Source organism: Aythya fuligula, chromosome 4 (assembly GCF_009819795.1).
Source record: "Aythya fuligula isolate bAytFul2 chromosome 4, bAytFul2.pri, whole genome shotgun sequence".
NCBI classification, from domain to species: Eukaryota; Metazoa; Chordata; class Aves; order Anseriformes; family Anatidae; genus Aythya; species Aythya fuligula.
Window position 1 is genome coordinate 50,703,604 of NC_045562.1, and position 24,569 is coordinate 50,728,172.

At 34.8% G+C, this 24,569-nt stretch overlaps 1 protein-coding gene across 1 annotated transcript in view; it reads left to right on the forward strand.

Annotated features, from left to right (window-relative positions):
• Nucleotides 1-24,569, forward strand: part of GABRG1 (gamma-aminobutyric acid type A receptor subunit gamma1) — a 58,132-nt gene that overhangs the window by 19,059 nt on the left and 14,504 nt on the right. The window contains 4 exon segments of the mRNA XM_032186525.1: nt 2,221-2,369; nt 10,217-10,269; nt 10,271-10,285; nt 23,204-23,424. Coding sequence (XP_032042416.1) covers nt 2,221-2,369; nt 10,217-10,269; nt 10,271-10,285; nt 23,204-23,424 — 438 coding nt within the window.

Sequence of the window (24,569 nt, forward strand, 5' to 3'; positions counted from 1 at the left end):
ACTCTGTGTCAACTATGGAGCTCTGGTAGTTTCCTTGTACTTTCTGTTGTTTAAGGAATGGGGAACAAAAAGAATAAGACACAATGGTCAGTTTTGTAGTGAACATTTCCTTCCTTAGAGAGCTGCTCATAAGTTAAGTTTTACTCCTCATCATCTTAATGCCTCAGGGAAAGGCTGGGATTGCCTCTGCACTCTGATGAACCATAAGATAATTTATGTAGTAATTAGATGACATAAAGTACAACCAGGCCAAAAATAAATAAATAAATAAAATAGTGTGGTAATGAAACATGAAAGAGATGGCAATAGGTAGCTTTGAGGGAAAAGGAGTGTACATTTACAAAACTTCACTTCCTACTTCTTTTAGCACTCCCATTAGTGGTATCCTGCTAATGGGGAATGTTAAATATTTAATAGCTGACATTTCTATAATGTCTATGTAGTGCAGTAAAAGGTACATTTCAATTTAAGAGAATGAAAGCACTTTTCAGGTTGTTAGAGGGGAAGCTGATGGTGAACCTTGTATTTAGATTTCTTATTACTTCCAGCTATAATAGACTCTTGTGACTTGTTTGCAGCAAGCTAGGTATGAAAATCCTGATATCCAAGCAGTGCCTTTTGTTCACCTTCTGGAAACTTACTGAATTGTTGCCAGCTCCCTCTTGCACTTGCCTGACTAAGCAGGCATCCTGAAACTACTGAGCAATTACTACAATGGTGATAGTCTTGAGTTTCAGCGAGACTTAATAGCATTATGTGAGAGGTGGTGCAAGGTCTTTTGGATACAGTATATTTTGGTGCATTCCCATGAAGGACTACAATAACAACCAGGCATCTCTGTCCTTTCCTGACTTTTTCTGTTCTTTCTCTATGAAGTCGTAGTGTTGTGGAACATCCTTGTGGTCTTCATTCCTATAGGAAATTTACTGAGAAATTCCACCCTTAGCCTTGAGTGCAGTATGCTTGTAATTTAGAAGCTCTTTAAAATCCTTTTCTAATAATGTAGAAATACATTTTTAGTTTTGGTGTACAATACAAATTGGTACAAGGACAATTCTTTGATTCCTTTCCTTTACGGGAATACCTATGCTTATGGTAACATTAGAACTGATTTATATGAATTGCATACCCTCAGTAATAATTGCTATCCAGTGTCCATTTGTGAAGATTGTGTGGCTCTCAGAGTTACTGCTATCAGTCTGATGCACTTTGCTTGATTTGAAGCCCATAGCAGTTCCCTGAAATATGCTGGATGAGTAATGTAGATTGCAAACTTTAGCATTGGAGGAATACTTAAGTCCACATGCATTTGATCCAAATGGAAAGAAAACTACTTCCAGGCACTCTTTGACCTTTTGATGATATCTGAGTGACTCTGCAGACATAGCCAATGTACTGCCATTTTTTTACTAATGACTTAGCAATAAAATATATATTGCTGCTTATCTAATCAAAAGATAGGCGATGTATGAATATACAAGTGTTTTTCTTGTGCATTTGTTCCATCTTGATAAAATAGATGGCTAACAGATAATCGTAACTGGAAGGAATGGTACAGAATTTTAACTATAGCACATATACGTGCCGATATATTTTTGACACATGACTGCAGCTTCTAACTGTGAATGTTTCATAGCATATGGACACAATATTTGTTTGTTTTCTTAAAATTTGAATGGAGTCGAGTGAGTGCATTTGAGGTCTTATTGTTATAGATAGAATAAGAAGGAAATCCTGCTAATGCTTTTGACACCAATATGTGCCTATTATGATGACTAAACATCTACTAGAAACATTAATACCATGAATTGAAAATGGAGTATGTACAGCAAAAAACCCATAGGAATTCCATTTTGCGTTTTAAAACAGGAAAAGGTTGACAGAGGATGCCTACTGGTACTTTTATGAGTTTTACTCATGATTTGAGTTTTTCTGTGTATGTGATGTGTTAATGTTTCTCTTGACATATTTATTAGCTTAAAATTTCTCTGCTATAAAATAAAATGTTGGTGGTTCAAACAAAGTACTTCTCTTTCTGTTGGCACCAAAACGCATTATAAATTACTTTAAATTATATTCAGTATTTTACCATTTTTCTTCTTCACCTTGTGTATTTTGTTTAACTGTTTCTTTCTTTCTAAACTTTTTTCTTCTTCTTCTCTCTCCTCCTTTTTTTTTTTTTTTTTTTTTTTTTTTTTTTTTAAATTCAATCACCATTAGAGCCGATAAAGCAGATGATGAGGATGACGAAGATCTAACAGTGAATAAAACATGGGTCCTAGCACCAAAGATTCATGGTGGGGATGTGACTCACATACTGGACTCCTTACTTCAAGGATATGACAATAAGCTTCGGCCAGATATTGGAGGTAAGCTCTTAAAATAATTCAGTAAATAGAAGATGTGAACCAGAGATCACCTGCATTTTGCTAAAGTTGGCACAAATGTGTTTAATGTGTTATTATGCTTAATAAAGTTAAATATAACAGCAATAAAATGCAGTGGTTTTCTAGAACTGGTAAAAATAATATACCATGCATGAGTAGAATTTTTGTGTTATATTTATAATTTTTTCCTTATGCAAAGTATTGTTTTCTTGGGACAGTGATCAATAAACCATTAAAAGATAATTATATTTTGCTTTGTTACTCCAAGATAATATTACAAAAATAATTGTATATATAAACCAGCCACAATTAAATATATAGAGAGAGAGTCAGCAGGAGTTTATTAAAGTATTATTCCTAGACATTTTAATCTTACTTTAGAAAGTGAACTGTAAATGTGTATTTTAAAGGGATTGAACTCAATCCACCACTCATCTTTCCTTAGCTCAGATTTTGAAAAACTTTGTAAGAATCTATGAAGACAGTTTAGGACTTTTGAAGATTATAGGAAGGAAGATTTCATTACTGTATTTTAAACTTTGCAGTTAGTAGGAAAACAATTTTGTCTTTCAATAGTCAAAATATCAATTCAGATATAACTATTAAGTATAAATATTTAATAGGATTTGTGTTGAAAACATGGAATACATGAAAAATTCACCATCTCTTGTCTGCCACATGCATACTGGATCAAGCTAAGAAAAATAATTTTATTTCTCTGGGTCTGTTTTCTGAACTGTGGATGGAGAGGTGGAGGACAGACTTATGTGTTAAATACTTGGTGTCAAAGAAATTTAATGTAAGTCTATAAGCTGCTTATAGAATAAACAATTGTACAATCTAGACTTACTTCATTTATGTAGGAGATCAGAGAGATGCAATCCCAGACTGTTTGTTTCCTTTTAAAAGTTTCTGACAATCTTTTTTTTTCCCCTAAATTTCTTAGTTCTGTTTTGTTGCTGACTGTTTCATTGAAGACACTGAATGGCAATTTTTCTGTTTGTCATAACAGGGAATCTCATGAAGTTTGCTTTAAGTCTTTCCCTTCACCTTTATTTCATTGAACTACTGTGAAGATTTAGACAACAAAAAACTCTTCCAGTTTATTTTTCTTTAAATTCTCAATGTGTGGCAGATGTATAGCATTCCTGTTCTTTCAGACTGCTCGATGTAAGAGAATTATAAGGGAGTAATCTATCTCCACAAAAAATCCTTCAAATGGAGGGTGTAGATGAAAGAAAACAGAATTCTGTTTCTCTTCTCTCCCCTTAATATTTTGTAATAAAGAAAGGGAAAATAGAGAAAGAGAAAATTATTCTGACATATCCAACTGGTTATTCACTGGTCCTGGCAGAGCAAAAGCTCTGCCTTTCTGTGAGTAACTCTATGTGTAACTTTCTGGATTTCAAATACTAGTTTCCAAAAGAAAACACCTCCTAACTTCTACCTTCTCTCATATAAACACTCCCTTTCTTTTTCTTCTTTACTTTCTTGATGATACACTTTTATAGTAATTTGACCTTTGCTATCTGGGACTTACGTCTACCCATATATTAAAAGGCTGGTGAACATTAGCCAGTGATGAGAACAGGAGGCATTCTGGGGTATTCACATTGTTGTTAGGGGAATAAGTATTAAGGCTGATCATTCTGGATGGAGGAGAAATTGCAGAGTTCTGCCATGGGGCAGAAATTGTTCAGAATGTAAGATGAAATTTCCACCTTCAAATACAGGCATCATATTCTGTCCAGATGCTTGAGAGATGCAGCAGAGATTTATCAGAGAGAAAAACAAAATCGGCCTATTGTTCATTCATCTTAGTCTGCTTCAATTATATGGATAAAATCTAGTGTCAGATTCCACATCTTCAGAGTGTATGTCAGTACTTTTACAGCAAGGTTATTGACTGGAATTATAATTATCTTTCAAGGTAATAATCTCCCGCATAAAATCTTTACTATTGAATTACAATGCTCAGTTAAAAACACTTTTTATTTTTTTATTTTTTTATTTGTTTTGAGGCCTGCAATTTTTGAATTTAAATAGCAGAGCAGAATTTTTTCTTCCTGATGTTGACACAGAATTTCAGCATCTCAGAGTGAGATAAGGGGTTTCATTGTTAAATACTCAGAGGAAGATGATAAAGGAGAGCCAAATGAAAGTTGAAAAGTTAATGGTAATACTGAAATTTAATAGCAGAAAACCACATTCTGTCATTTTTGGTGTGTCTCACACAAGTATCCATGAGTTGTACTGATTTCTAAATTGCTAACCTTTAATATGTTTATTAAACATATTAGTCTTTAACTCACATATAACATACTTTTAGATGTTTGGAGCATAAACATATTATTAAAGTACTTCTTCTCAGTATGAAATAGTAGCGGTTACCACCTGGGATCTCTTATCTGTAGTATAAATTCCTATAATTACAGATACAATCTTGGAGTGTTGATGTATTAATGAAAAAATATTCTCCTGTATGTTTACCTTTTGGCTACTTATAACCACACTGTTTTAGCTCCAGTCCTAGATCAAATTATTTATTATTTTTCAACTTTCTAAAAGGCAAGTATTCTGGCTGCTCATTATTTCACCTTTCACAACTAATGGATACTAAAATAATTAATATTAGTTTATCAATTTATATATATTTTTTCTAGCTGTGTCTTATGCCCAGTGTTGTGTAAAACACAACTGATAATCTGAAAGTTCAATTAGAAATATTGATTAGTGACATATTACATCTCTAATGTAATGTTTTCAATCACCAAGTTAAGAAAAGTCATTACTGAAATATTTTTAAGAATGATGAGGATGATAGCTCATGGGCATAGAGAAATTTCTACCTAGAGAATTTTGTGTAGTTGTGATTGTCTGTAAGCAGAGCATGGGCAAGTAATTGCATCTCAGTCCACTAAGGTGAAAAGATGTATTCAGGGATTTAAGGGTTACATTGACAAAATGTGGGCTTTCAAGAGACTGACAGATACACTAACTCTGAAAAGATAAGGCTATAATGAGGGTATTCTCTTGAACATGTAGGTGCTCTTATTGTAGTATCGACAAAAGGTTGTTATAGGCAGGAAAGTAATAAACTTAAATAAGCACAAAAAGTAGCAGGAAAATGTAGAGAAGTATGTATTCTGATATGAAGAATATTTTACAAGAAATAAAGGAAATTAAGTACAAGAATAATGTGTAGGAGACTGTATGCAGTAAATGTTAAAAGTACTCTGGGTGTACTGCATGGAAAATGATGGAAATTATAAAAGTGTTGGGGTAGGTATTTGCTAAAGATTTTATTATTATTATTATTATTATTATTATTATTATTATCATCATCATCAATTAAATTTAATAATAAATAACAAAATAATAATAAAGGTAGAAGAGTGAAGAACAGGGCTCTGCTTTCATCAAACCTCACTGAAAAAATTATTTAGAGATGGAGCTGGAAGCCCACTGTAAACACTTGAGGACAAATTTTAATATAGATAGCCATATAGTATATTCTAGATTAGGTTGTGAAAATTGTTATTGCTATATTAAATATTTTTTACAAATTAAAGACCCCTGTTATTTCTTTATGCACCTAATTTCTTGTTGAATAACTGCTTAGCACCAAGAAGAGAAAATTCTTCAGGCTTCTTTATGCAATTAATAAAGAATTACAGAAAATTTTCTCTCAAAAAAAAAAACAAAAAAAAAAAACAAAAAAAAAACCAACTTAGATGAAGTTAGCAAAAAGTCTCTGTTTAAATTAAAATTGTGATAAATAAAAATAAAGTGCTATGCCTTCACTGTAAAATGCACATTTTTTTGATAAGGGAACAGTGAATTAACAGGAGTGAATTTAGAGGGACTAACATTCTATTGGGTAATGGTGAGGACTGAAGTAAACTAAATGGAAGAATATTCAACAAGAAAAAGGGCAACATTCTACATTTTTAAACAATTGTAATAGTTTCTGTCAGGAGATAGAGGTTTGTAAACCTAGAATAACTGGTAAAGAGAGATCTCAACAAAAAAAGCAGAGAGATTTCAAATATCAAAGGCTGAAAATGGACCTGGATAAATACAGGCTGAAACAGAGTTACTTTCAACAGCAAGAACAATTATTAAAGTAATTTGTCAATGATCAAAGTAGATTTTTGTCACTTTGATTTTTCTAATCTAGAGCGAATGTGTTCCAGAATACAGATTTTTGAACCCAAACTTGAGTTCAGAATATTCCTGGGGATTATCCAGCATCATCCCTTGCTAGTGAAGCACTGGTTCATATCTGCAAAAGAAAGACTTCTTTCCATGTCTTGTTGCTTGCTGGGAAATTCTTCTCATTCTTGAATTTTAAGCACAAGTCACTTATTTCTTTCCTGGGACAAACCTGTCCTTAGCTACATGCTTGTGTCAAATGATGCTCAGTGCCAGTCAAACTTTCTAAATAACAGAATTTAGTCTAGTAAAGAAAAGGTAGAAAAGCAGGAAATCAGGAAGTGTGAGTGCATCTCTCCAGATAAGGCTTAGCAATGGGTTCCCTCTGTCTCTTGCATGCTACAGCTAATTTGAGACCTGATGAATTCTCTCTTGTGGGCAGCTGCTTCTTGGTGTTCTTTGCTCTCCCTGTTTAATATGCAGTCTACTGTCCTCTTGCATTCTTGCTTTACTCTAACCTCTTTCGTGCTCTCTTTTCTCACTCTTTGGGAATCTCTTTTCACTCTTTAGAAGTTTCTGTAAGTCTATAATACTGTTTTTGCACTTCACTCAGGATGTGTTAAACAGCTTTCTTCCTACTCATAATGTTTTCAAGGCTGTTACTAAATTTTGTAAATAAAATAAGAAGTGTTCACTGTAGAAATATCTTCCCAAACCACGTTTCACAGTTAGCTCTTTGTGGAGAGCAGTTGAACAAAGTAATTATATGGATGTTAAATTAGTATAAATAATGTATTTTCCTCCAGCTTTTGTCATTTTAGTGGGTTCATATCAGTTCTAGTTTATGAACATGAGTAGAATGAATTCTTTCTTCTAATTCACAGAAACACTGGGATCTGTTCTATACAGAAGAACTAAGAAAAAAACAGCCCCTTTTAATGTTATTGCATCAGATATATTTCTTCTTCTTGTTTGAGTCAATTAAAATAATTCTCAACAGAGGCAGATTTTCAGACTCTTCACTGGCTCTTAATAGGTCTAATAATCTTACTCAGAGCAGTATGGAAAAGGCAACTGAACCCTGTGGCACATTACAAGAGAACCCTTGTGGCAGATCAAGTACTGCTTTCTGCAAGCTGGAATTTCATAAAATTGACACAACCCACATTAAAAACTGGCTTACTGACAGATCTCAAAATTCAGTTATTAGTAAGGGAATATCAGAGGTAGGGCTGTCTCACAGGAAAGTCTTGATCAAGAGTAGTGCTATTTTGAAAGATTTCAGCAAATTTATGTTTTTTTTTTTAAGTAGGCAAATGATACACAGATTGTTGGAGACTGTATGTGCAGAATAATTCCGTCCTTCAGTAAATTCATAGACACAAACAAAAGATAATTGTTAAAATAAAGAAAAAAGAAAAAAAAAAAAGCCTGTGGGTTATAATTCAAGGTGAGATCTGCACAGAAGAGCAATGATTTAGGGCAAAACTTGGTTATTTTGTGTAGTATGAGTTCTTAGGTATGCATCACCCAGAAGAGTAAGTCCCCTTTGAAAAGAGACACTATGAGTAGAAAACTGGAAGTATTCATGCAGCACCGATAACACCATTACAAAAAATTCCACTCTTGGTGTCCACATCTCAAGATGGGTCTGGAAACAATAGAACAAGTTTAGAAGTTAAAGCTGAACAGATTATCCATGACTAGCATTTGCAGTATGTGGCATGAACTGCTCAGGTTATGGAAGTCTGAGGTGACTTTAATCCTTGTGTGTAGATGTTTGTGTGTGAAGAAGAGGTTTGACATATGGCTAGGAATGCCAAAGTTGGAATTAAAGAACTGAACTTCAGAATAAAGCAAATTTCCTATTAATAGGAAGAATTAAATATTTCCTACAATTACAGGGCAAAAAGGACAGGATCCAGCATTTCTTGACCAATGAAGCAAGATATGCTTTGATCCAGCTCCTTATGTTCTAGTCTGGCAGTAGTTAAAATGAGGGGTTTGTTATATAGTTAAACAGGCTTTCAAAATCAAAGGGAGTACATATGTATTTATGAGACGTGGCGTGTGTAAAATACATGTACATTACAGAGGCAACATGTGTATATATACACACAAATTTATTTATTTACTATTATTTTTTCTTCCTCTGATATTTCCATCTGTGCATACTAGTTTCCAAGGGTCCATTTAAACATTCTGTGAATCACGCTCGGGACAGCAGGATGATCAAAGGATTTAGTGCTCTGTGGTCATACAGAAAATTCTTTGTGCAGCCTGACTAGGGTGTCTTGGTCTCAGGTTCAGGGCAATGGGTAGTCAGATTTGGGATCAGGGAGAATTTCCTGCCAAGTGAGACTGGCAGGGAAAAGGTATCTTTGGATATTTAGGAAATGTATCTTGCCTGTTGTCATAGCTGACAGGAGGGATGCCCTTTTTCTTTCTGTGTGCCTGTCTGAATTTTTGATTTTTAGATTTTTTTTAGTTTTAGGTTTGAAAAATCCTGTATTAATTAAGGTTTTACATTTGTTATAGAGCACTTAGGAGATCTCTGATTGTTTGCAGTATAAAGAAATCAAATCTGATGACGTAGCACCCGTGTTCTATGAAATCAAAGTACGTTTTTCCTGTACCTTCCTCCTTTTCCATCTACAAATGAGCAGAGGTGCTTCACTTTAATGTGTCAGATCATGGGAGAAAGAGCAGCAGAACTTTGTAATTAAGGGACTAGGACATATATCTTGTGTCCATACTCTTTGTCATTCACTCTCCAGTACAAGCTGGAAAAAATGCCTGGTGAATTGATGTTGTTTAAATGCAATTCTCTCCTGCACCACACCCTGACCATTTGTACCTTTTCCCCAAAAAACAGTTATGAGTTTAGAACTGATTTATCAATGACAGGTACATCAGACATGACTTTCTTTGGAAGTTGCTTAGAGTTTTTGTCTTTCTGTAAATACAATACGAGAATATATTTCTAAAACAGTTAATATTGTCAGCCCAGTGAGAGTAGTTTTACTGGTTTTCTTAGAAAATAAGTTTGAAAATGTTTAACTTTTTAAATTACTTTCTCTTAATGAACTTTCAATTTGGTGTGCGGAGCAGTATATTGATCAAGTTGATGAAAGGATATTAATAATCCTTTGGTGTCTATTATTGCATGAATTGAAGAATAATGTAATAAGTTATTTTATTTTTGTCAGACATCTTCAGTAGGAATTGACAGAGGTGCTGTATATTGATTTCTTGTAGTTGATAAACACACCTGCTCCAAGACCTTATGGTTTGCTCTACTATCATTTTTTTCTAAACATTTGTTTCTGTTTATGATTAATTTTTAATGTGGAAGAATGTTATCCCCCTGCACCCTCCTTACCTTTTTATACTTTTTTATATCTATCTTGTACCTGTTAACATGACAGATGGTGGTTGTATTAAGAATTAAAAAAATCATCTTGATAATTCTAACTTAATTCACATGGAATAAGGGAGTCAAATCTTATATGATTCTTCACGGAATGAACAAAACAAGATTTACTTTTTCTGAGTTTAATAAATGTTGTTTAATAAATGTTGTAAAATTGTTTTTTTAATACCTACATTGAAATATATTAACAGTGTAAAGAATTAATTAAATATGTAATTACTATTGTTACTATTTTGTTTAGTGAGAACTACGGTCATTGAGACAGATGTCTATGTTAACAGCATTGGCCCAGTTGGACCCAATCAATATGGTAAGTTTTGAATATTGACAGAAAGTAGTATCTGAAAGATGTTGTAGATTAATATTATGAAATAATTATAAGCTTATCAAATAAGCTTCTTTATGTCTTACTGTGTATTTCTTTGTGCTGTTAGATATAATTATGCCTATTGCAGAAACTTGTTTATACTATGTATTCCAAATTGTTTTAATTATTTCAATAAACTTATTTTTAAAAATGTGTTTTCTAAAAATACAGAAGACATTGCATCAGTGTTTATTTTGGTACACGTTGAACAATTCACTACGTTTGTTTATACTTGGTCTACCTCTGGCCCCAGTATAAAATATTTCCTGGAGATATTCTTAAGACTAGGAAAAATAACAATTTACCCAGCATTTGTGAGTAAAACCGTTTTCAGTGTAATGAGTTATTTATTTTGATAATTCATGGAAATTAAAAAAAAATAAACTCTATTGTCTTCCTTCTTCTATGTCTTATTTAGTCTTATGGGTCTTCCTCAAGTGTGTGCACATAGCTGGTTTCTTCAGAAGTTAAAGCAATGCAACGCACCTTAGTTTCAGGAGAGATATGTTGAGGTCAGATCTCATCTATTGGTACAAATACTGAAATAACAGCACTTATGAGGAAGTTCAGTCTGTGGCCTTTTCTCAAATTACTTAGATTTTCTGTCATTTCTGTCTGAAATGGTGATGCTAGAGGAATTTAGAGAGGCTTCTGTACAAGACTTTTCCTGGGCAGTGCACCCAGCACTGGCAGTGGCTCCTGTCAGTAGCTAGGATCTGAAGTACTAAGACTGAGACTGGCACTTGGGTGAGTTTGAGCTCATTGTTCTCCTGTCTTTTTCCTTTTCTACCTCCCTACAGGACTGCTCACAGTTTTGCATTTGCATACAGAAGGGCATTTTGTTTAGTTCTAGTATGCTGGGATATGCCAGAGCAGGCAATTTCTGAGCACTTGGTGAAAGCAGTTATTCCAGAAGACTGTTAAAGATTTAGTGATTTGCTTGTATGTCATCATGCTTGGGAACGGGGAATGTTGACTTTCATTGGTGTGAAGCTGGAAAGGGCAGTGGTACTTAGATACTAAGGATAAAGATGCCAAAAACAGATGATGCAGATCTATGGCAAATGACATACATTAAAGTGTAACAGTCTACCAAGTTTAGGGTTGTCATCACTTGGGCTGTGGCAGGGAATTCAATGTTTCAGGTGAGGGCTGTATGTAAATAACTGATTGAAAGAGCACAAGCAATGTGGTAGGGGATTTTTTTCACATTTTCATGCCCAATATAAGTGCTTTTTGTGGTTTCATCCCTTTTCCAAATGTAGTCTTTCTCCTCTGCTTCTCCTCTTCACATCTTCTGAAGGAACTCACAGCGGGAGCAAAATATGGGGACAGGCACTTACTGCTAATGAGAACATAGCAAACTGTAAATGTTTCCTTTACTAGTAACCAAGGTTTCCTTTATTAGTAATGAGGTCTTTCAGCCAGTGACCAGTAGGTTGCATACACGAGGACCAAAAAGGGGAAATATTTACAGCTCCAGTTTGCCAGTTATAAAGAACCAACTCTTGCCATCCTCTTATCCCTACCATGTGTTACACCTGCAGTGATTATAGGATCAGCCATAGGACTATATCATGCCACTTGGTTAGAGGTCTACCCATATCTGCTACAGTTGGGCAATGCTGCTTTTGACATAGTGCTAACAAAATGCAGTCATACTGACTTTAATCTAAGGCAAGGATATCAAATTGAAAAAGCATATTACTTCATTATAAAGTAGGATCCTACTGGTTATAATGTATATCAACATTTATCCCCCTAACCTGATTTAAAAAAGAAATAACAATGAAGCTGCTCACCAGAGGCTAATAAGGTAAAAATGTCTTTAAAACACAGAACTTTGAAAACTATTCTATGTTTTAAAAAAATGAGCAAAGAACTACTTAGCAATTCAAATTATAATCTAAGGGCACTATGGTCTTCATAAAATAGCAATTGCTTTCTCTGTGCTTGGACTCCAGGAACCTGGATCATATGAACATCTAATATCACTAGAAAAATAAATGTTTGTGAAAATAAATAAAACCATATATATGCAAATAGTTTTTATTAAGGCTTCCAACTAAGATGTCTTTAATCTAGGAAACAACATTCTCAGCAAAAAATAATTATGGATTTGACCCTGTAAGCAATTGTTATGTGAGCTCTTTCATTAGGGAAGCACTTTTCCCTGGAGTTAATATTGTTTGTGCTAGTTAACCAATATTCCAAAAATTGCTTCCATTACAAGGGTTGTCTTTAGTCCTTCATTTTATCACTTTATGTGAGAACACATATCTGTGATTCCCCATCGAATTACTCATTTGCCAAATATGTTAATTCACTCCCGCAAATGATTTCCTTTAACTATTTAGTTAGGAAACAATATGGCATGATGTAGAAAGGTTTTTTTTTTTGAAACGATGTTGAAACAGCATATCAGGGGAGTATGTTCCTCTGAAAGCTTCAAAGGACACTCATTATGAGAGGAAACTGATTTATGTTTATAATTCAGTCTATTTTCCTCTTGCTATCTGATAGACTCACTTTCATAAAAGTGAGGCTTTAGCATATGTATGACATTCATCAGAACTTGTTTTTGAAGGCTTGCATTTGGCTTTCAGTATTTAATTTAACAAAGATCTACATACATTTCTAGATGGTATAGACACCCATGCATAAATAATGTCTTCCTACAGCATGTGGTCTCTCTAGGCATCTGCAGCCTGAGTAAACATTTTTAACAAGTGTCCAGATCAATGAAGTATTTAGGCTTCTAATACTAGATTTTTGAATCTGTCGTTTAGAGCTACCCTGGGCTATGCATCCTGCAATGGTCATATAAACCATACCTAAGTGCATTTTTACGGTCAAAGTCTCGGTCCCCAATACCTCTGCAGTGGTCTAGAGGTTCTTAATGAATTTAGACATATGATGAATATTTAGAGCCTGTTTTTGTTTATGTGGAAGCTTATTCTGCTGAGCGCTTAATATATACATTCTAGGCTCTTTCCTTCCAAAGTAGGGCTAATATATATATTTTAAAAAGGCCACTGGTGGTACAGTTTTTAAGTCTGTTATATGGTCCCTGTGTAGAAATACATGTTCATCCATGCTGTCGGTGGGCCTCACAATCTTTTTTTTTTTTGCTGTGTTCATCCCCCAGTCCCTCTGTGTTCACCAACACATAAAGTTTTGTGCTACTGTTGCTCCAATGTCTCCAGGATATGCAGATGTTCTCTGCTACTGCCTGTGGCAGAACCATGCTAGTGCCTTGGCTTTTGTGGTCTGACAGCTCAGATTGGAATTCCTTTCATGTTGGAAGAAGATTGTGCAGAGCAGAACCATTGTCTGTAAGAGCTCTATGATAACCAAGTGAGAGTAAAGGCATGAGCACTTCTGGCCACGTTTGAGAATTTGAGTTTTCATAAGGTTATCATAGAATCATAGAATATCCTGAGTTGGAAGGGACCCTTAAGGATCATCAAGTCCAACTCTTGCTACCGCACAGGTCTACCCAAGTTCAGACCATGTGACTAAGTGTACAGTCCAATCTCTTCTTAAATTCAGACAGGCTCGGTGCAGTGACCACTTCCCTGGGGAGCCTGTTCCAGTGTGCAACCACCCTCTCTGTGAAGAACCCCCTCCTCATGTCAAGCCTAAATTTCCCCTGCCTCAGCTTAACCCTGTTCCCACGGGTCCTGTCACTGGTGTTAATGGAGAAAAGGTCTCCTGCCTCTCGACACCCCCTTACGAGGAAGTTGTAGACTGTGTAGGTTGTGCATGTTCATCATGCAAGCATTACAGGTTCTGTTTTATTTTGTTTTGGAGTCCATTGTATGCATTTTATGAAAGCAGCTTCCATTCTCTTTCATAGTGTAGGAATAATTGGAAATCAGAACAGAAATATCAACAAGTCTTTGAATATTACCTGTCGCTTATTGTATAGCATCCTCTTTGGACTGAACTAGAATAGCACACTTTCTTTCCCAACTTACTCTTTTATTTTGACTAAGAAAGGTAGATCCCAATCATTCTGATGCCTATCAGCACTAAAAGTGATCAGAGTTAACTGCTTCTTACTCAGAGGAGTGGTTGAGATAGATGGAGACAATGTTCATTTACAACAGCTGAGGAAATATTCACAGAATCACAGAATTGTCTAGGTTGGAAGAGACCTCAAGATCATCGAGTCCAACCTCTGACCTAATGCTAACAAGTCCCCCACTAAACCATATCGCTAAGTTCAATATCTAAACATCTTTTAAAGATCTCCAGGGATGGTGTCTCTACCACTTCCCTGGGCAACCCATTCCAATGCCTAACAACCCTCACAGTAAGCAGTTCTTCCTAAGATCCAACCTAAAACTCCCCTGGCGCAACTTTAGCCCATTCCCCCTTGTCCTGTCACCAGGCACGTGGGAGAATAGACCAACCCCCACCTCTCTACAGCCTCCTATAATGTACTTATAAAAAGCGATAAGGTCACCCCTGAGCCTCCTTTTCTCCAGGCTGAACAAACCTTCTGTAATCTTAAACATTGTTGTTTCTTGTTATAAAATAAGTATTTTTTTATAAAATATGGTATAAAATAAGTATTTTTTTATAAAATTAAAATAAGTATTAAAAGCAGCATGTCTATTAGTATTTCTTATTTTGCAAGCTGTAGGAACTTGAATAATAATTCATAAATACAATTTTATGAATTCTTTCTGTTTTTCATGGGGAAAAAAATAGCTTAAATTGATTAGTCTGGTTCTGGCAGGCAGCGAGTTTGCCTATTACTATTGCAAGGTACTTGCAGCTTATCCTACCTGGTTTCGGGGAATCAGCCAAGTACAAGCAATATTCTGCTCATACTGGCTCAGCACAACAGTCTGTATGTCACTCTCAATTTCTGTGATCATTTTGAAGGGAATGGCAAGGGATGAGGGAAAAGACAGCCTTTGTATGACAGGGAAATGTTGCAGTAGCTTTCTGAAAACCAACCAAAGAAGAGCCATCTTTTCAGCCCCCACTTTAAACAGCATTTAGTACTTGTCACTTTTTCAACTGCAGTTTGCCAGTCGTCTCTTTACAGATATGAAGTCAGAATAGGTAGTTAAGGTCCCACACATTGCACTAGAAAATCTGTGCTCTTTGATATACAATGTGCCCTAATTTGTTAGGAATCATTTAGGAATGATGTAATCTGTGAACTTTTTGTTCTGTAGCTCATTCTTTAATCTTGTGTTAGTCTAGTTCATGTTTCAGGAGATATTGTTTTTGTTTTTGTTTAGTTGCATTGTGTCACTTAAGACACAGTTGACATATTTTCAGTATAAATAATAATTAAGAAAAAAAAAAACATCTTACTTGACTTTAAATTTCTTGACTTCAGTAGAGAGTATGCCACTGGTTTAAAATCCATTTTATATCATTTTAGATTCATCATATTCACAGACAAAACAATAACTTTTTGACCACTTCCACACTTTCCTTTGCTGTGGATAATCACTGCTCTGTATGTGAAGTCTGAAGTCTGAAATCTAAAAATTTTTCGTAATGCGATGGATCACAGAACCAGGAGCAAGGCCTCAGACAACCTCACAAATTCTGATTTTCTTCTTTTTTTTTTTTTTCTTAATCTATCTGTCACAGTTAATCTCTTGTTCATGTTTCCATTGTTATGATGACAATTTTTTGTAACCTTTCCAATTGCAGTCTTGCTCCACTCATACCATTTAGAGATGTCCTACAGAGAGAACATTCCACAGTTTCTACTGAGTTATTTCTTGCTCCTGCTTCCTTTAAGGAACTTCAAAGCCTATTCTCAGCTCTCTTTTTTTTTTTTTTTTTCTTCATTTTTCCCAAGAGGCTAGCTTCTGCTTGAAAGAAACTTTTTATAAACAAATAAAAAAAGCTTCTAAGCTTCTTCCCTTTTGTTCTCATCATGATCCTGTTTAAACTTTTTTTTTTTTTTTTTTTTGTAGAGGCTACAAAATGTTGCAAGCAATTAAGCCTTTGCTGTGCTAAAATCACTATCTGTAATCTGTAATTCTGACTGGTATTGTGTTCTCTGTTTTCTGTTACTCTTGTTCCTATTGCCTTTACAGATTTATTTTATATTATTTTATTTTTTTATGTTAAATTTAAACTGTAAGTTCCTTGCAGAGGATGTGTATCCTATATAAGCACTTTTGAGCATCTGTGAAATCAGTTTTGACCTAAACCAAGAATAACAGTAATATAATTACCACATAGCATTTCACTGAAAAGATGAAGGTATCAGCTATCACTCAACCAGTGTTCCACTCCTGCTTTTACTCCAGACTGCACAGACTTCTTGGCTGCTCTGCTGTACAGTTTATTGTTACTTCTGATGCCTTAATATCTGCTCCAAACCCTTTCTGACTGCTGCTGTGGTTGTCTGTCTTGTATCTGTAGCTTAGACAAGCTACATAGAGTTCTTTGTCATGTACCTCTTATCTTTGCTTCAAATATATTATAAATATTTTGGAGAACATTGCATGTCTGTTCTTTGTTATTAATTCTTAATCTGTCTGTCTATATGGAAATTTGTGATGCTGCATTCAAATTGTGGGAGTGATTCTGCTGGCCTAGATTTGCCTAGGTTTTGGGTAGAAAGATGAGGGATGTGCTTTGACTGTTAAAACTGCTTGTAGTCATCTAGAAATTGCCCTTGGCTTTGGCTCCTACAATACAGGTTGTCATTGACTCCTTCACTATTGTGCTCCAGAGGAAAGCTGCTGTCCTTGTGAGTGCCAGGATCTATGCTGACACTATAAAATCTCAACATCTGTTAAAAGCTGAGCAGCTATAGGAACAGGATTTTTCTCCTCATAGAGCATGCTCTAGGAAGTCTACTTTGCCAAGCGAGGGAATGGTCTGCTTGCCCTTTCTACAGCCACACCTCCTAGCTTTTTACTAAGGAGGCAAACCCATTTTTGGAATAAGTGTTTGGAATAAGTGTTTGTACACTCTTAGTAGGTGTGAGAGAGCTGATAAAGTAGCTATTAAGAAATGCAGTGTTCTTTTACTAGTGAATGTAACTTCCCTGGCTGTTATCTTGGCTTTCATTATTTTTATTTTGTTGTAGTGTGCCAGCCCTTAAAAAGGACTTGGGATCAATAGTTAAATAAAGTCATTGGAAATTCTTATCATTTATTCATGCTTTTATATCTTCAGTGTAGCACACAAGTATTAGGAGGTTCCTGACTGCCTCAGGAACCAGATAGGTAAACTGGTATGACTGCTATTATTTCACATAGGATCACATATATCACGTATCATACAAGAGTTGCAGGATAGAAACCAAAAGCAGGTAAGTCTCTGTCCTGGTTTTGCTGTCAATGTTGGGATTTTGGTTTTGCCATTAATGTTGGGATTTTGAATCTTATCAGGAAAATTGTGGAATCAAAAGAGCAAAGAGTAACTTTGCTCTTTTTTAAAAGAGCAAAGAGTGCAGTTAATCTGGTGGTAAAGCAGTTGTAGTGTACTGAACAGTGAAGTGTTGTGTTTGAGACTTATTTATAAAATGAAATTGTAGAAAACCATGTATACTTGACTGATGCACAGCTTTGTTGCTAAATTTGTTCGTGGGACTAATTTTGACTACTTAAGTCTCTCTAGTTATAGAAAGGTAGATGTAGCTTCAGAATTTAGAAACTACTGTTAATGCAGTTGATAGATCACTACTGGCAGCCTTGAAGCTGAAGACTTACTCCTTATTAGCATTCACTCCTGGGTTTTATTTATATCTATGTATATATGTATGTATGTATGTCTGATTTTTGAGATCTGAGTTGTCTGCTTCTTTCTGTAGTTTAATGTTTTTGAATGGCAGTGGCTGAAATGTTCAGATTTCAACTGAAAAGCATAAAAAACCCTTTCTGTATTATTTTCAATATGCAAATGTATCCATATTGTTTACTTCCTCTTCTCATGCTTTCTTCAAAAGTCCCAAATCTAAGCTGATCATATGAAAGCAGAGATTTTGCTGAAGTATTTTAGTTATTTTTCTATCTAATCTTTTAACTAGTGGGCAAGATTTTTATTATAATCTACAAAACAAATAAATCTTGCCTTTTGTTCACATTTTGATTTGCATCTGTCACTTTACATGTTCAAAACAAGGACTGGAGAAGCACAGATGCCAAATTATGTTGTGAGGAACAGTGAGATATCTTCTGTATCATGGTTATATAGGTCTCTCTGTGCTCCCTCACCTTCTGTAGATATGATTTGCCATATTTACACTTCCCCTGTGCATATGTTGTTATAGTAACACCCTCCAGTGTGATTAGCTGCATAATTATAACAATTGGACTGGTTAAAAGAGTCTGGGAGCAGATGGTTTACACTTTTGTTTAGTGTATTTCCTGCAACCTCCACCCTTTCCACCACTGTAATATCATTGATTTAATATTAGATGTACATATCAGAATCATTGTGATTTGTCAGATCTTTTCAATCTCATTGGAGGGCCCACAAGTGAACAAACTAAAATGGCTTACTAAAATGTGGAATTTTACTTTTGCTTCAGTCCCAGACATGGGGATCAAGTTCTGAAACCATGGTTGAGTCTGATGCAGCTCAAAAACCTTATTTAAACAGCTTTTAAAGTAACCCACCAGGGAGAGCAACCGTATGTTAAAACTTTTGTTAAGAGAAGTTATACTTAAAGGATAGCTAAGTATTTGAATAAAGTACTTAAAGACACTGCATTGGTGTCCAGAGATATTTTGGTGAGGGAAAAGGTAAAGACTATGAGAGCATACTGGCTTCTCAATGACAAGGTGAAGATAAATTGACTAGTGCCTCATGGTTTTGTTGGCTCTTACCTCTTGAGAGAGCATGTGTTTGGTTGCCAGTTTGTCTATGACTCTTCATTGTCTAAACCTCTTAACCATCACACTTATCTGAGTCTTTGATATTAAATCGCATAACTTCATGTCAAAACATATAGATTGATAGAGTGTTTTCTCTAGCTTCCCTTTCTTCATTTCTTTTTCCCTGAAGAATTCCCTGCCTCATTCACATTAAATTTGACTTAAAGGAATTAGAAAACTGAATAGAATAAAGAAAATTGGTGAAAATATTATGGGTAACTAAACAAGATGAAATCGTGTCACACTCAGCGACTTAACTGAGTTCAGGCACTACCTCTGAAATAGATTTCTGAATTCGCTTGTGGCACTGCAGAAAAATCCAGGTGTGCTTCATGTAAAATTTTGAATCTAGTAGAGAAGCTAGGGTAGGTTTATTGTGAGTGAAGAAGGAATGAAAAGTAGACACTTTTATTTATTTATTTATTTATTTACTTATTTATTTATTTTTACCCCTCTGAAATTCATCAGTAATGAACTGTATTGCAGGGCTGTAGTTGGATAACACAATATTTCAGCTCCATTTTTTTTTTTTTTGTGGGGGGGGAGGGGGGCTTCTCACTGCATTGTATTTAGTCCCAGAAAGCTAGGCTACTTTTTCCAGTTGCCAAAGAAAATGTGTTGTGGTTAACACAATCCAGCCAGACATTTAGCTACTCATTGCTTGACTTTTCTACAATTTTTACTATGGAATATCAAATCACTTGTGAGACTGCCAGACAAAATAATCAAGAAAAAATGTTTTCTTCTTTGTGTAATTTTTTTAATCCTTATTGATGCTATTGTTATGTTGGAATTGGCATGTTGTAGGTACACTAAGAAATAATCTTTTAGAATGGTATTTGCCCCCCCCCCCCCCAACTTTCCAATAAAAAACATTAGCAGGCTATTTTCTTGCTTGACTATAATTGAACTGTACTTGTTCTTTTTGAGAAACTAATTTTGAGAATTCAATATATTCACATACAATAACTGTTCCTACTCTATTTGAAATAGTTGCTTTTACTTGTTTTTCTCTGAGACTACACACCTGCTTGTCAGTATTCACAGATTGTTGTGACTGCATGGCCCTTTAATAGTAATCTCTGATTTGTCACTGTATTCCCAGATTTTGGAGTTTGTTATGATCTTTTAGAGAGGAAAGAGATGGAAGAGGATTGCAGTTATCTGTAAATAATTAGGCAGGTGGGCTCTTTATGCCAGCTGCACAAAAGAGTTCAGTGATCTAATCAAATACCAAATCTGAGCTAACATGTGACATGGTTATTGAACCATGTGAGGCTAAATATGAATAAGCACACATTTTGCTATGGCTGTGACTAATGTAGGCATAGATTGATTTCATTTTATTCTGCATGGCTATTTTATCATTAGTTTCATTTGGAAGAGAAAATAGTAAACCAGTTTTTATGGTTACAGAATGGCATTGAATTGTGAGCTTTATAAGATTAATAGAGGTAGTGATAAGAGTGTTAAATTTCACTTTTTCTAAGAAAACAAGGAAAGCAAAATAGTTGCTCAGAAAGATTTGCTGCACTAAAATAAAATTATATAAATCTGATGTGCCGTTGTGCTTTTTATTATGGTATATAAACAAAGATGGGGATTTCATTCATCTCATTCTGGAAACAAAGTACTTTTAGAGAAGATACCTAAGTGCTTTATTATAGTGATTTTTCTACCACATTTTCAACATATTTTAGAGACCCCTGTTTCCCCTTTTAATGAGAAAATATGAGTTTTGTTTAAACAACTCCTGTGATACACAGTTCTGATAAAAAAAAAAAAAAAAAACTTGCACATTTAATACTGAAAAATAGTAGAATCCAAGCATCTGGGTCTACTGAGGCTGTTCCTTTGCTCTGTACATTCAAAATCATCTGTGAGATCCTCTAATTTAGGGTGGTTGGTATTCTATGGCAACCTGAGTTTCCTTGCCTTTGTGCACAGTGCCACTGTGAAGTGGTTGCTTAGGTTAGCACCTTCAAACTCAGTCAGCCTGCTCTTTTCATACATTTGGTTGTTTCTGTTGATTTCACTCACTGACTTTTTTTTTTCTCCTATTTGTACTGTTAAGGCAACAAATAAATCTTTGTTCATGCCGTTCCATTTAAGTCCATTAAAGCACTTCTTTAGTGTACTGTCTTGTGTATTCATTTACAATAGACCAAAGCAAGTTTCCTTTCCATTTGTAACCACTGTAGGTGAACACAGAAAACAGAGTTTTAAGAATAAACAAGACCTGGGTTTTCACAGCTGTCTTGAAGGACTTTCATAGAAATAAAATAATCAAGTACTTGTTCTGACCTGCAGAATCTTCCCCTGGTGGCAAAGCCCCTCAAGGAATAAACAGAATTTGAGTGAAGTTATCCCTAAAATGCATTTTTCATTACTCCTTTTGTTCCCTCTGTCCCCCTGCTGTTTGCCTCCTACACTAATCATTTGTAATCTTTGAGTGAATGAGTTACCAAAGTCCAGGTGGACCAGAGAGCAGAGGCAAGCCTCCTTCTTGAATTCTATCCCAAACCTATTCTTCTCCCACAAGAAGAGGTGGGAAAATTGAGAGAGGTTTAGGCAGTCCTAATACCTATCTTTGCACTTCTCAAGGATGGAGTGGAAAATTTCACAAGCTTTCTTGGGAGGTGGCTTTTATCATTTGGAGAACTGGGTGAGGAGTCCATTGACTATTTGCAACACACATTTTTATTGGCCAAGTAAACTCGTAGCGCATCGTTTGGCTTAAGCAGGCATTTGAACCATTGTCTCTCTCTCTCCCTTTTCCCCTCATAAATGACAGGTGACCAACAAACACAATGTGTCTAAGTCTTGTCTTCAGTACTTTTTCCCGGCAGACTGAGCTCTGAAAAGAGATGTTGAGTTGTTCATTGGAGGTGTCATGGGACAGCCATCTAGGAAAGATCTGCCACAAAATGGAGTGGCTATTGATGTTTAGATCAGAGCCATGGTCTGGAGCTGTGACAAACACAACAGAAGCTTTGATTCTTTATGTGATGTGGAGGAGCAAATGGTGGGATTCTTTGCAGATGCAATGAATTTTTTATTTCAATGCATATCTCCCTTATATCTCCCTCTTTACTGTGTCAAGAATTGCCTCATTAAAAGGCTAAGTTTATTATTGTTGTTGTTGTTATTATTATTATTATTATTATTATTATTCACCACTTTTATTTTATATCCATAAAAGTCTACTGAGGAGTTTGCTTTCTATCCAAAAAGTTTTCTTCAGGATCTAATAAGTAATGTCAAGTTCCTTTAGGGAAATTCTTTTCCTTACTATGATAATGTCACACATTTTGTGTGTATGTAGTAAATACATAAGGCAGATAGTAACAGGTAATTCTGCAATCTGAGTTGTTCACTTCCTGTATATCCAGGAATTTTTCAAAATCTGAAATTTGGCCACTGGATGATTTTTCATTATTATTTTGTTGTTGTTGTTGTTGAATGTTGAAGATGATTGTAGCTTTCTTGAAGGACCTTAAAGCATATATTGTGGAGTTTTTTGGGGAGAGGAAAAACGTAAGAATTTTTTTTTGATTTGCTTTTTAAGCAATGGAGAATCTCTGTCTGTAGTATGTAGACTATATGTAGTATGTAGTCTAGCCCAGAATTGTAAAGGCTGATCTTAAATTTCTGTCTGTGGCCCCAGAATTTGTTGTGTTTTCTGAAGACCACCAAGTTACAACAAGCTTCTATCAGGTCTCCTACTCCTTAGCTCCTCCCTTATGTTTCAGGGGAGAGGAGGTAGAGGCAGAAGGCTGTATGTGCCTTTCATCAGTCTGTAATTTCCTAGCTTGGGGCAGCCGAGTGCAACACAAATGATACAAAAGAGAATAGAAGAGGTGGCCTTGGATTTATATATGAATTACAAATTTTTGACTTGCAGGCTTTGGTAAATGTATACATAGATATGGATATTTCTCTGTTTTTTTTTTTGTTTGTTTGTTTTTTGTTTTTTTTTTTTTTTTAGGAATACACCATAGATATAATTTTTGCCCAGACTTGGTATGACAGTCGTCTAAAATTTAACAGCTCAATGAAAGTGCTTATGCTTAACAGCAATATGGTTGGAAAAATTTGGATTCCAGACACTTTCTTCCGGAACTCAAGGAAATCTGATGCTCACTGGATTACAACTCCAAATCGCTTACTTCGAATCTGGAGTGATGGAAGAGTATTATACACTCTAAGGTGGGTTCTTAATAAATAAGTAGAAAAACAAAAACAAACAAACAGAATTGTTATAGCTAAGAATATGAAAATAAAAAATATGGAGCATGTCTCTGGCAATTCTTTCTTGGACCACAGGAATTTGAAAATTTTCTAAGGAGAAAAAGAATAAACTATTTGATCATGAAAAACATAAAATAGTTAGTACTGAAATATATTGTGCAGATCATTGGGTAGATCCAATTGAAATGGATAGCAAATTTTAATTACATTTAGGTAAAGACAGGATTAAATATATATATATATATATATATATATTATGTAGCCAGTAACATATATCAATATATCAGTAACATATATAGTAACACATAATAGTGGTGGTCTGTCATTAAGCTAACACAGATCTAGTCATAAATCATTTAACAAATTTCTGTGCTAAGCAGTTCATTATTTAATTTCCACCAAATTATATTCTATCAGAAAAATATGAGTGCTTCAAAAAATAAAAATCATAAAAAGTTTAATTAATTCTAAGGACCAAGTTCTGCCTATACTACTTTACGTGTTTACCCTAAAAGGCTTTTAAACCTGTTCCTCCAAATTTGGCATAAGCAAACATGTTGGCAATTAATCTGCTTGGTAAATGGGGCATGCTTTAGATGATTTAAAGTTTTGCATCTAGGCTATCTGTACTGATCTTTTAGTCACTTATCAAAGAGTTCTTGAATAGCTTTAGTCTACAGAAAGAATTTTAGGGTCATCTCTCAGTTTTTATTTTCATTTCGCAAGAAAGTCTAAAAAATCTTGCTAGTTTTGGAGCTGTTAGTGAATGCAAAAGATGCCGTAAATCTGATTCTGCTCTCCATCAGTTATTACTATCATGATTACTATTTAAAGTAGAAAGTTTAAATTACTTTCTTTTTTTTTCATTTATGATGTTTTCATATGCAGGCTGTTAGTGTTGTATGAGTATTTTTTAAAAGTATTCTGTAACAGAAGAAAGAAGAATTGTATTGTTTTAAAGAGATTCTGTTCCCTTAATTTTTTCTTAATATGCTTCATTTGAAGGTATATGAATACCTTGGGAGAGCACTTTGTAAACAGTTTATTCTTCTGGTGTTTATAAAAATCCCTATATAGTCTCTTTTGTTAACATGATATTTATT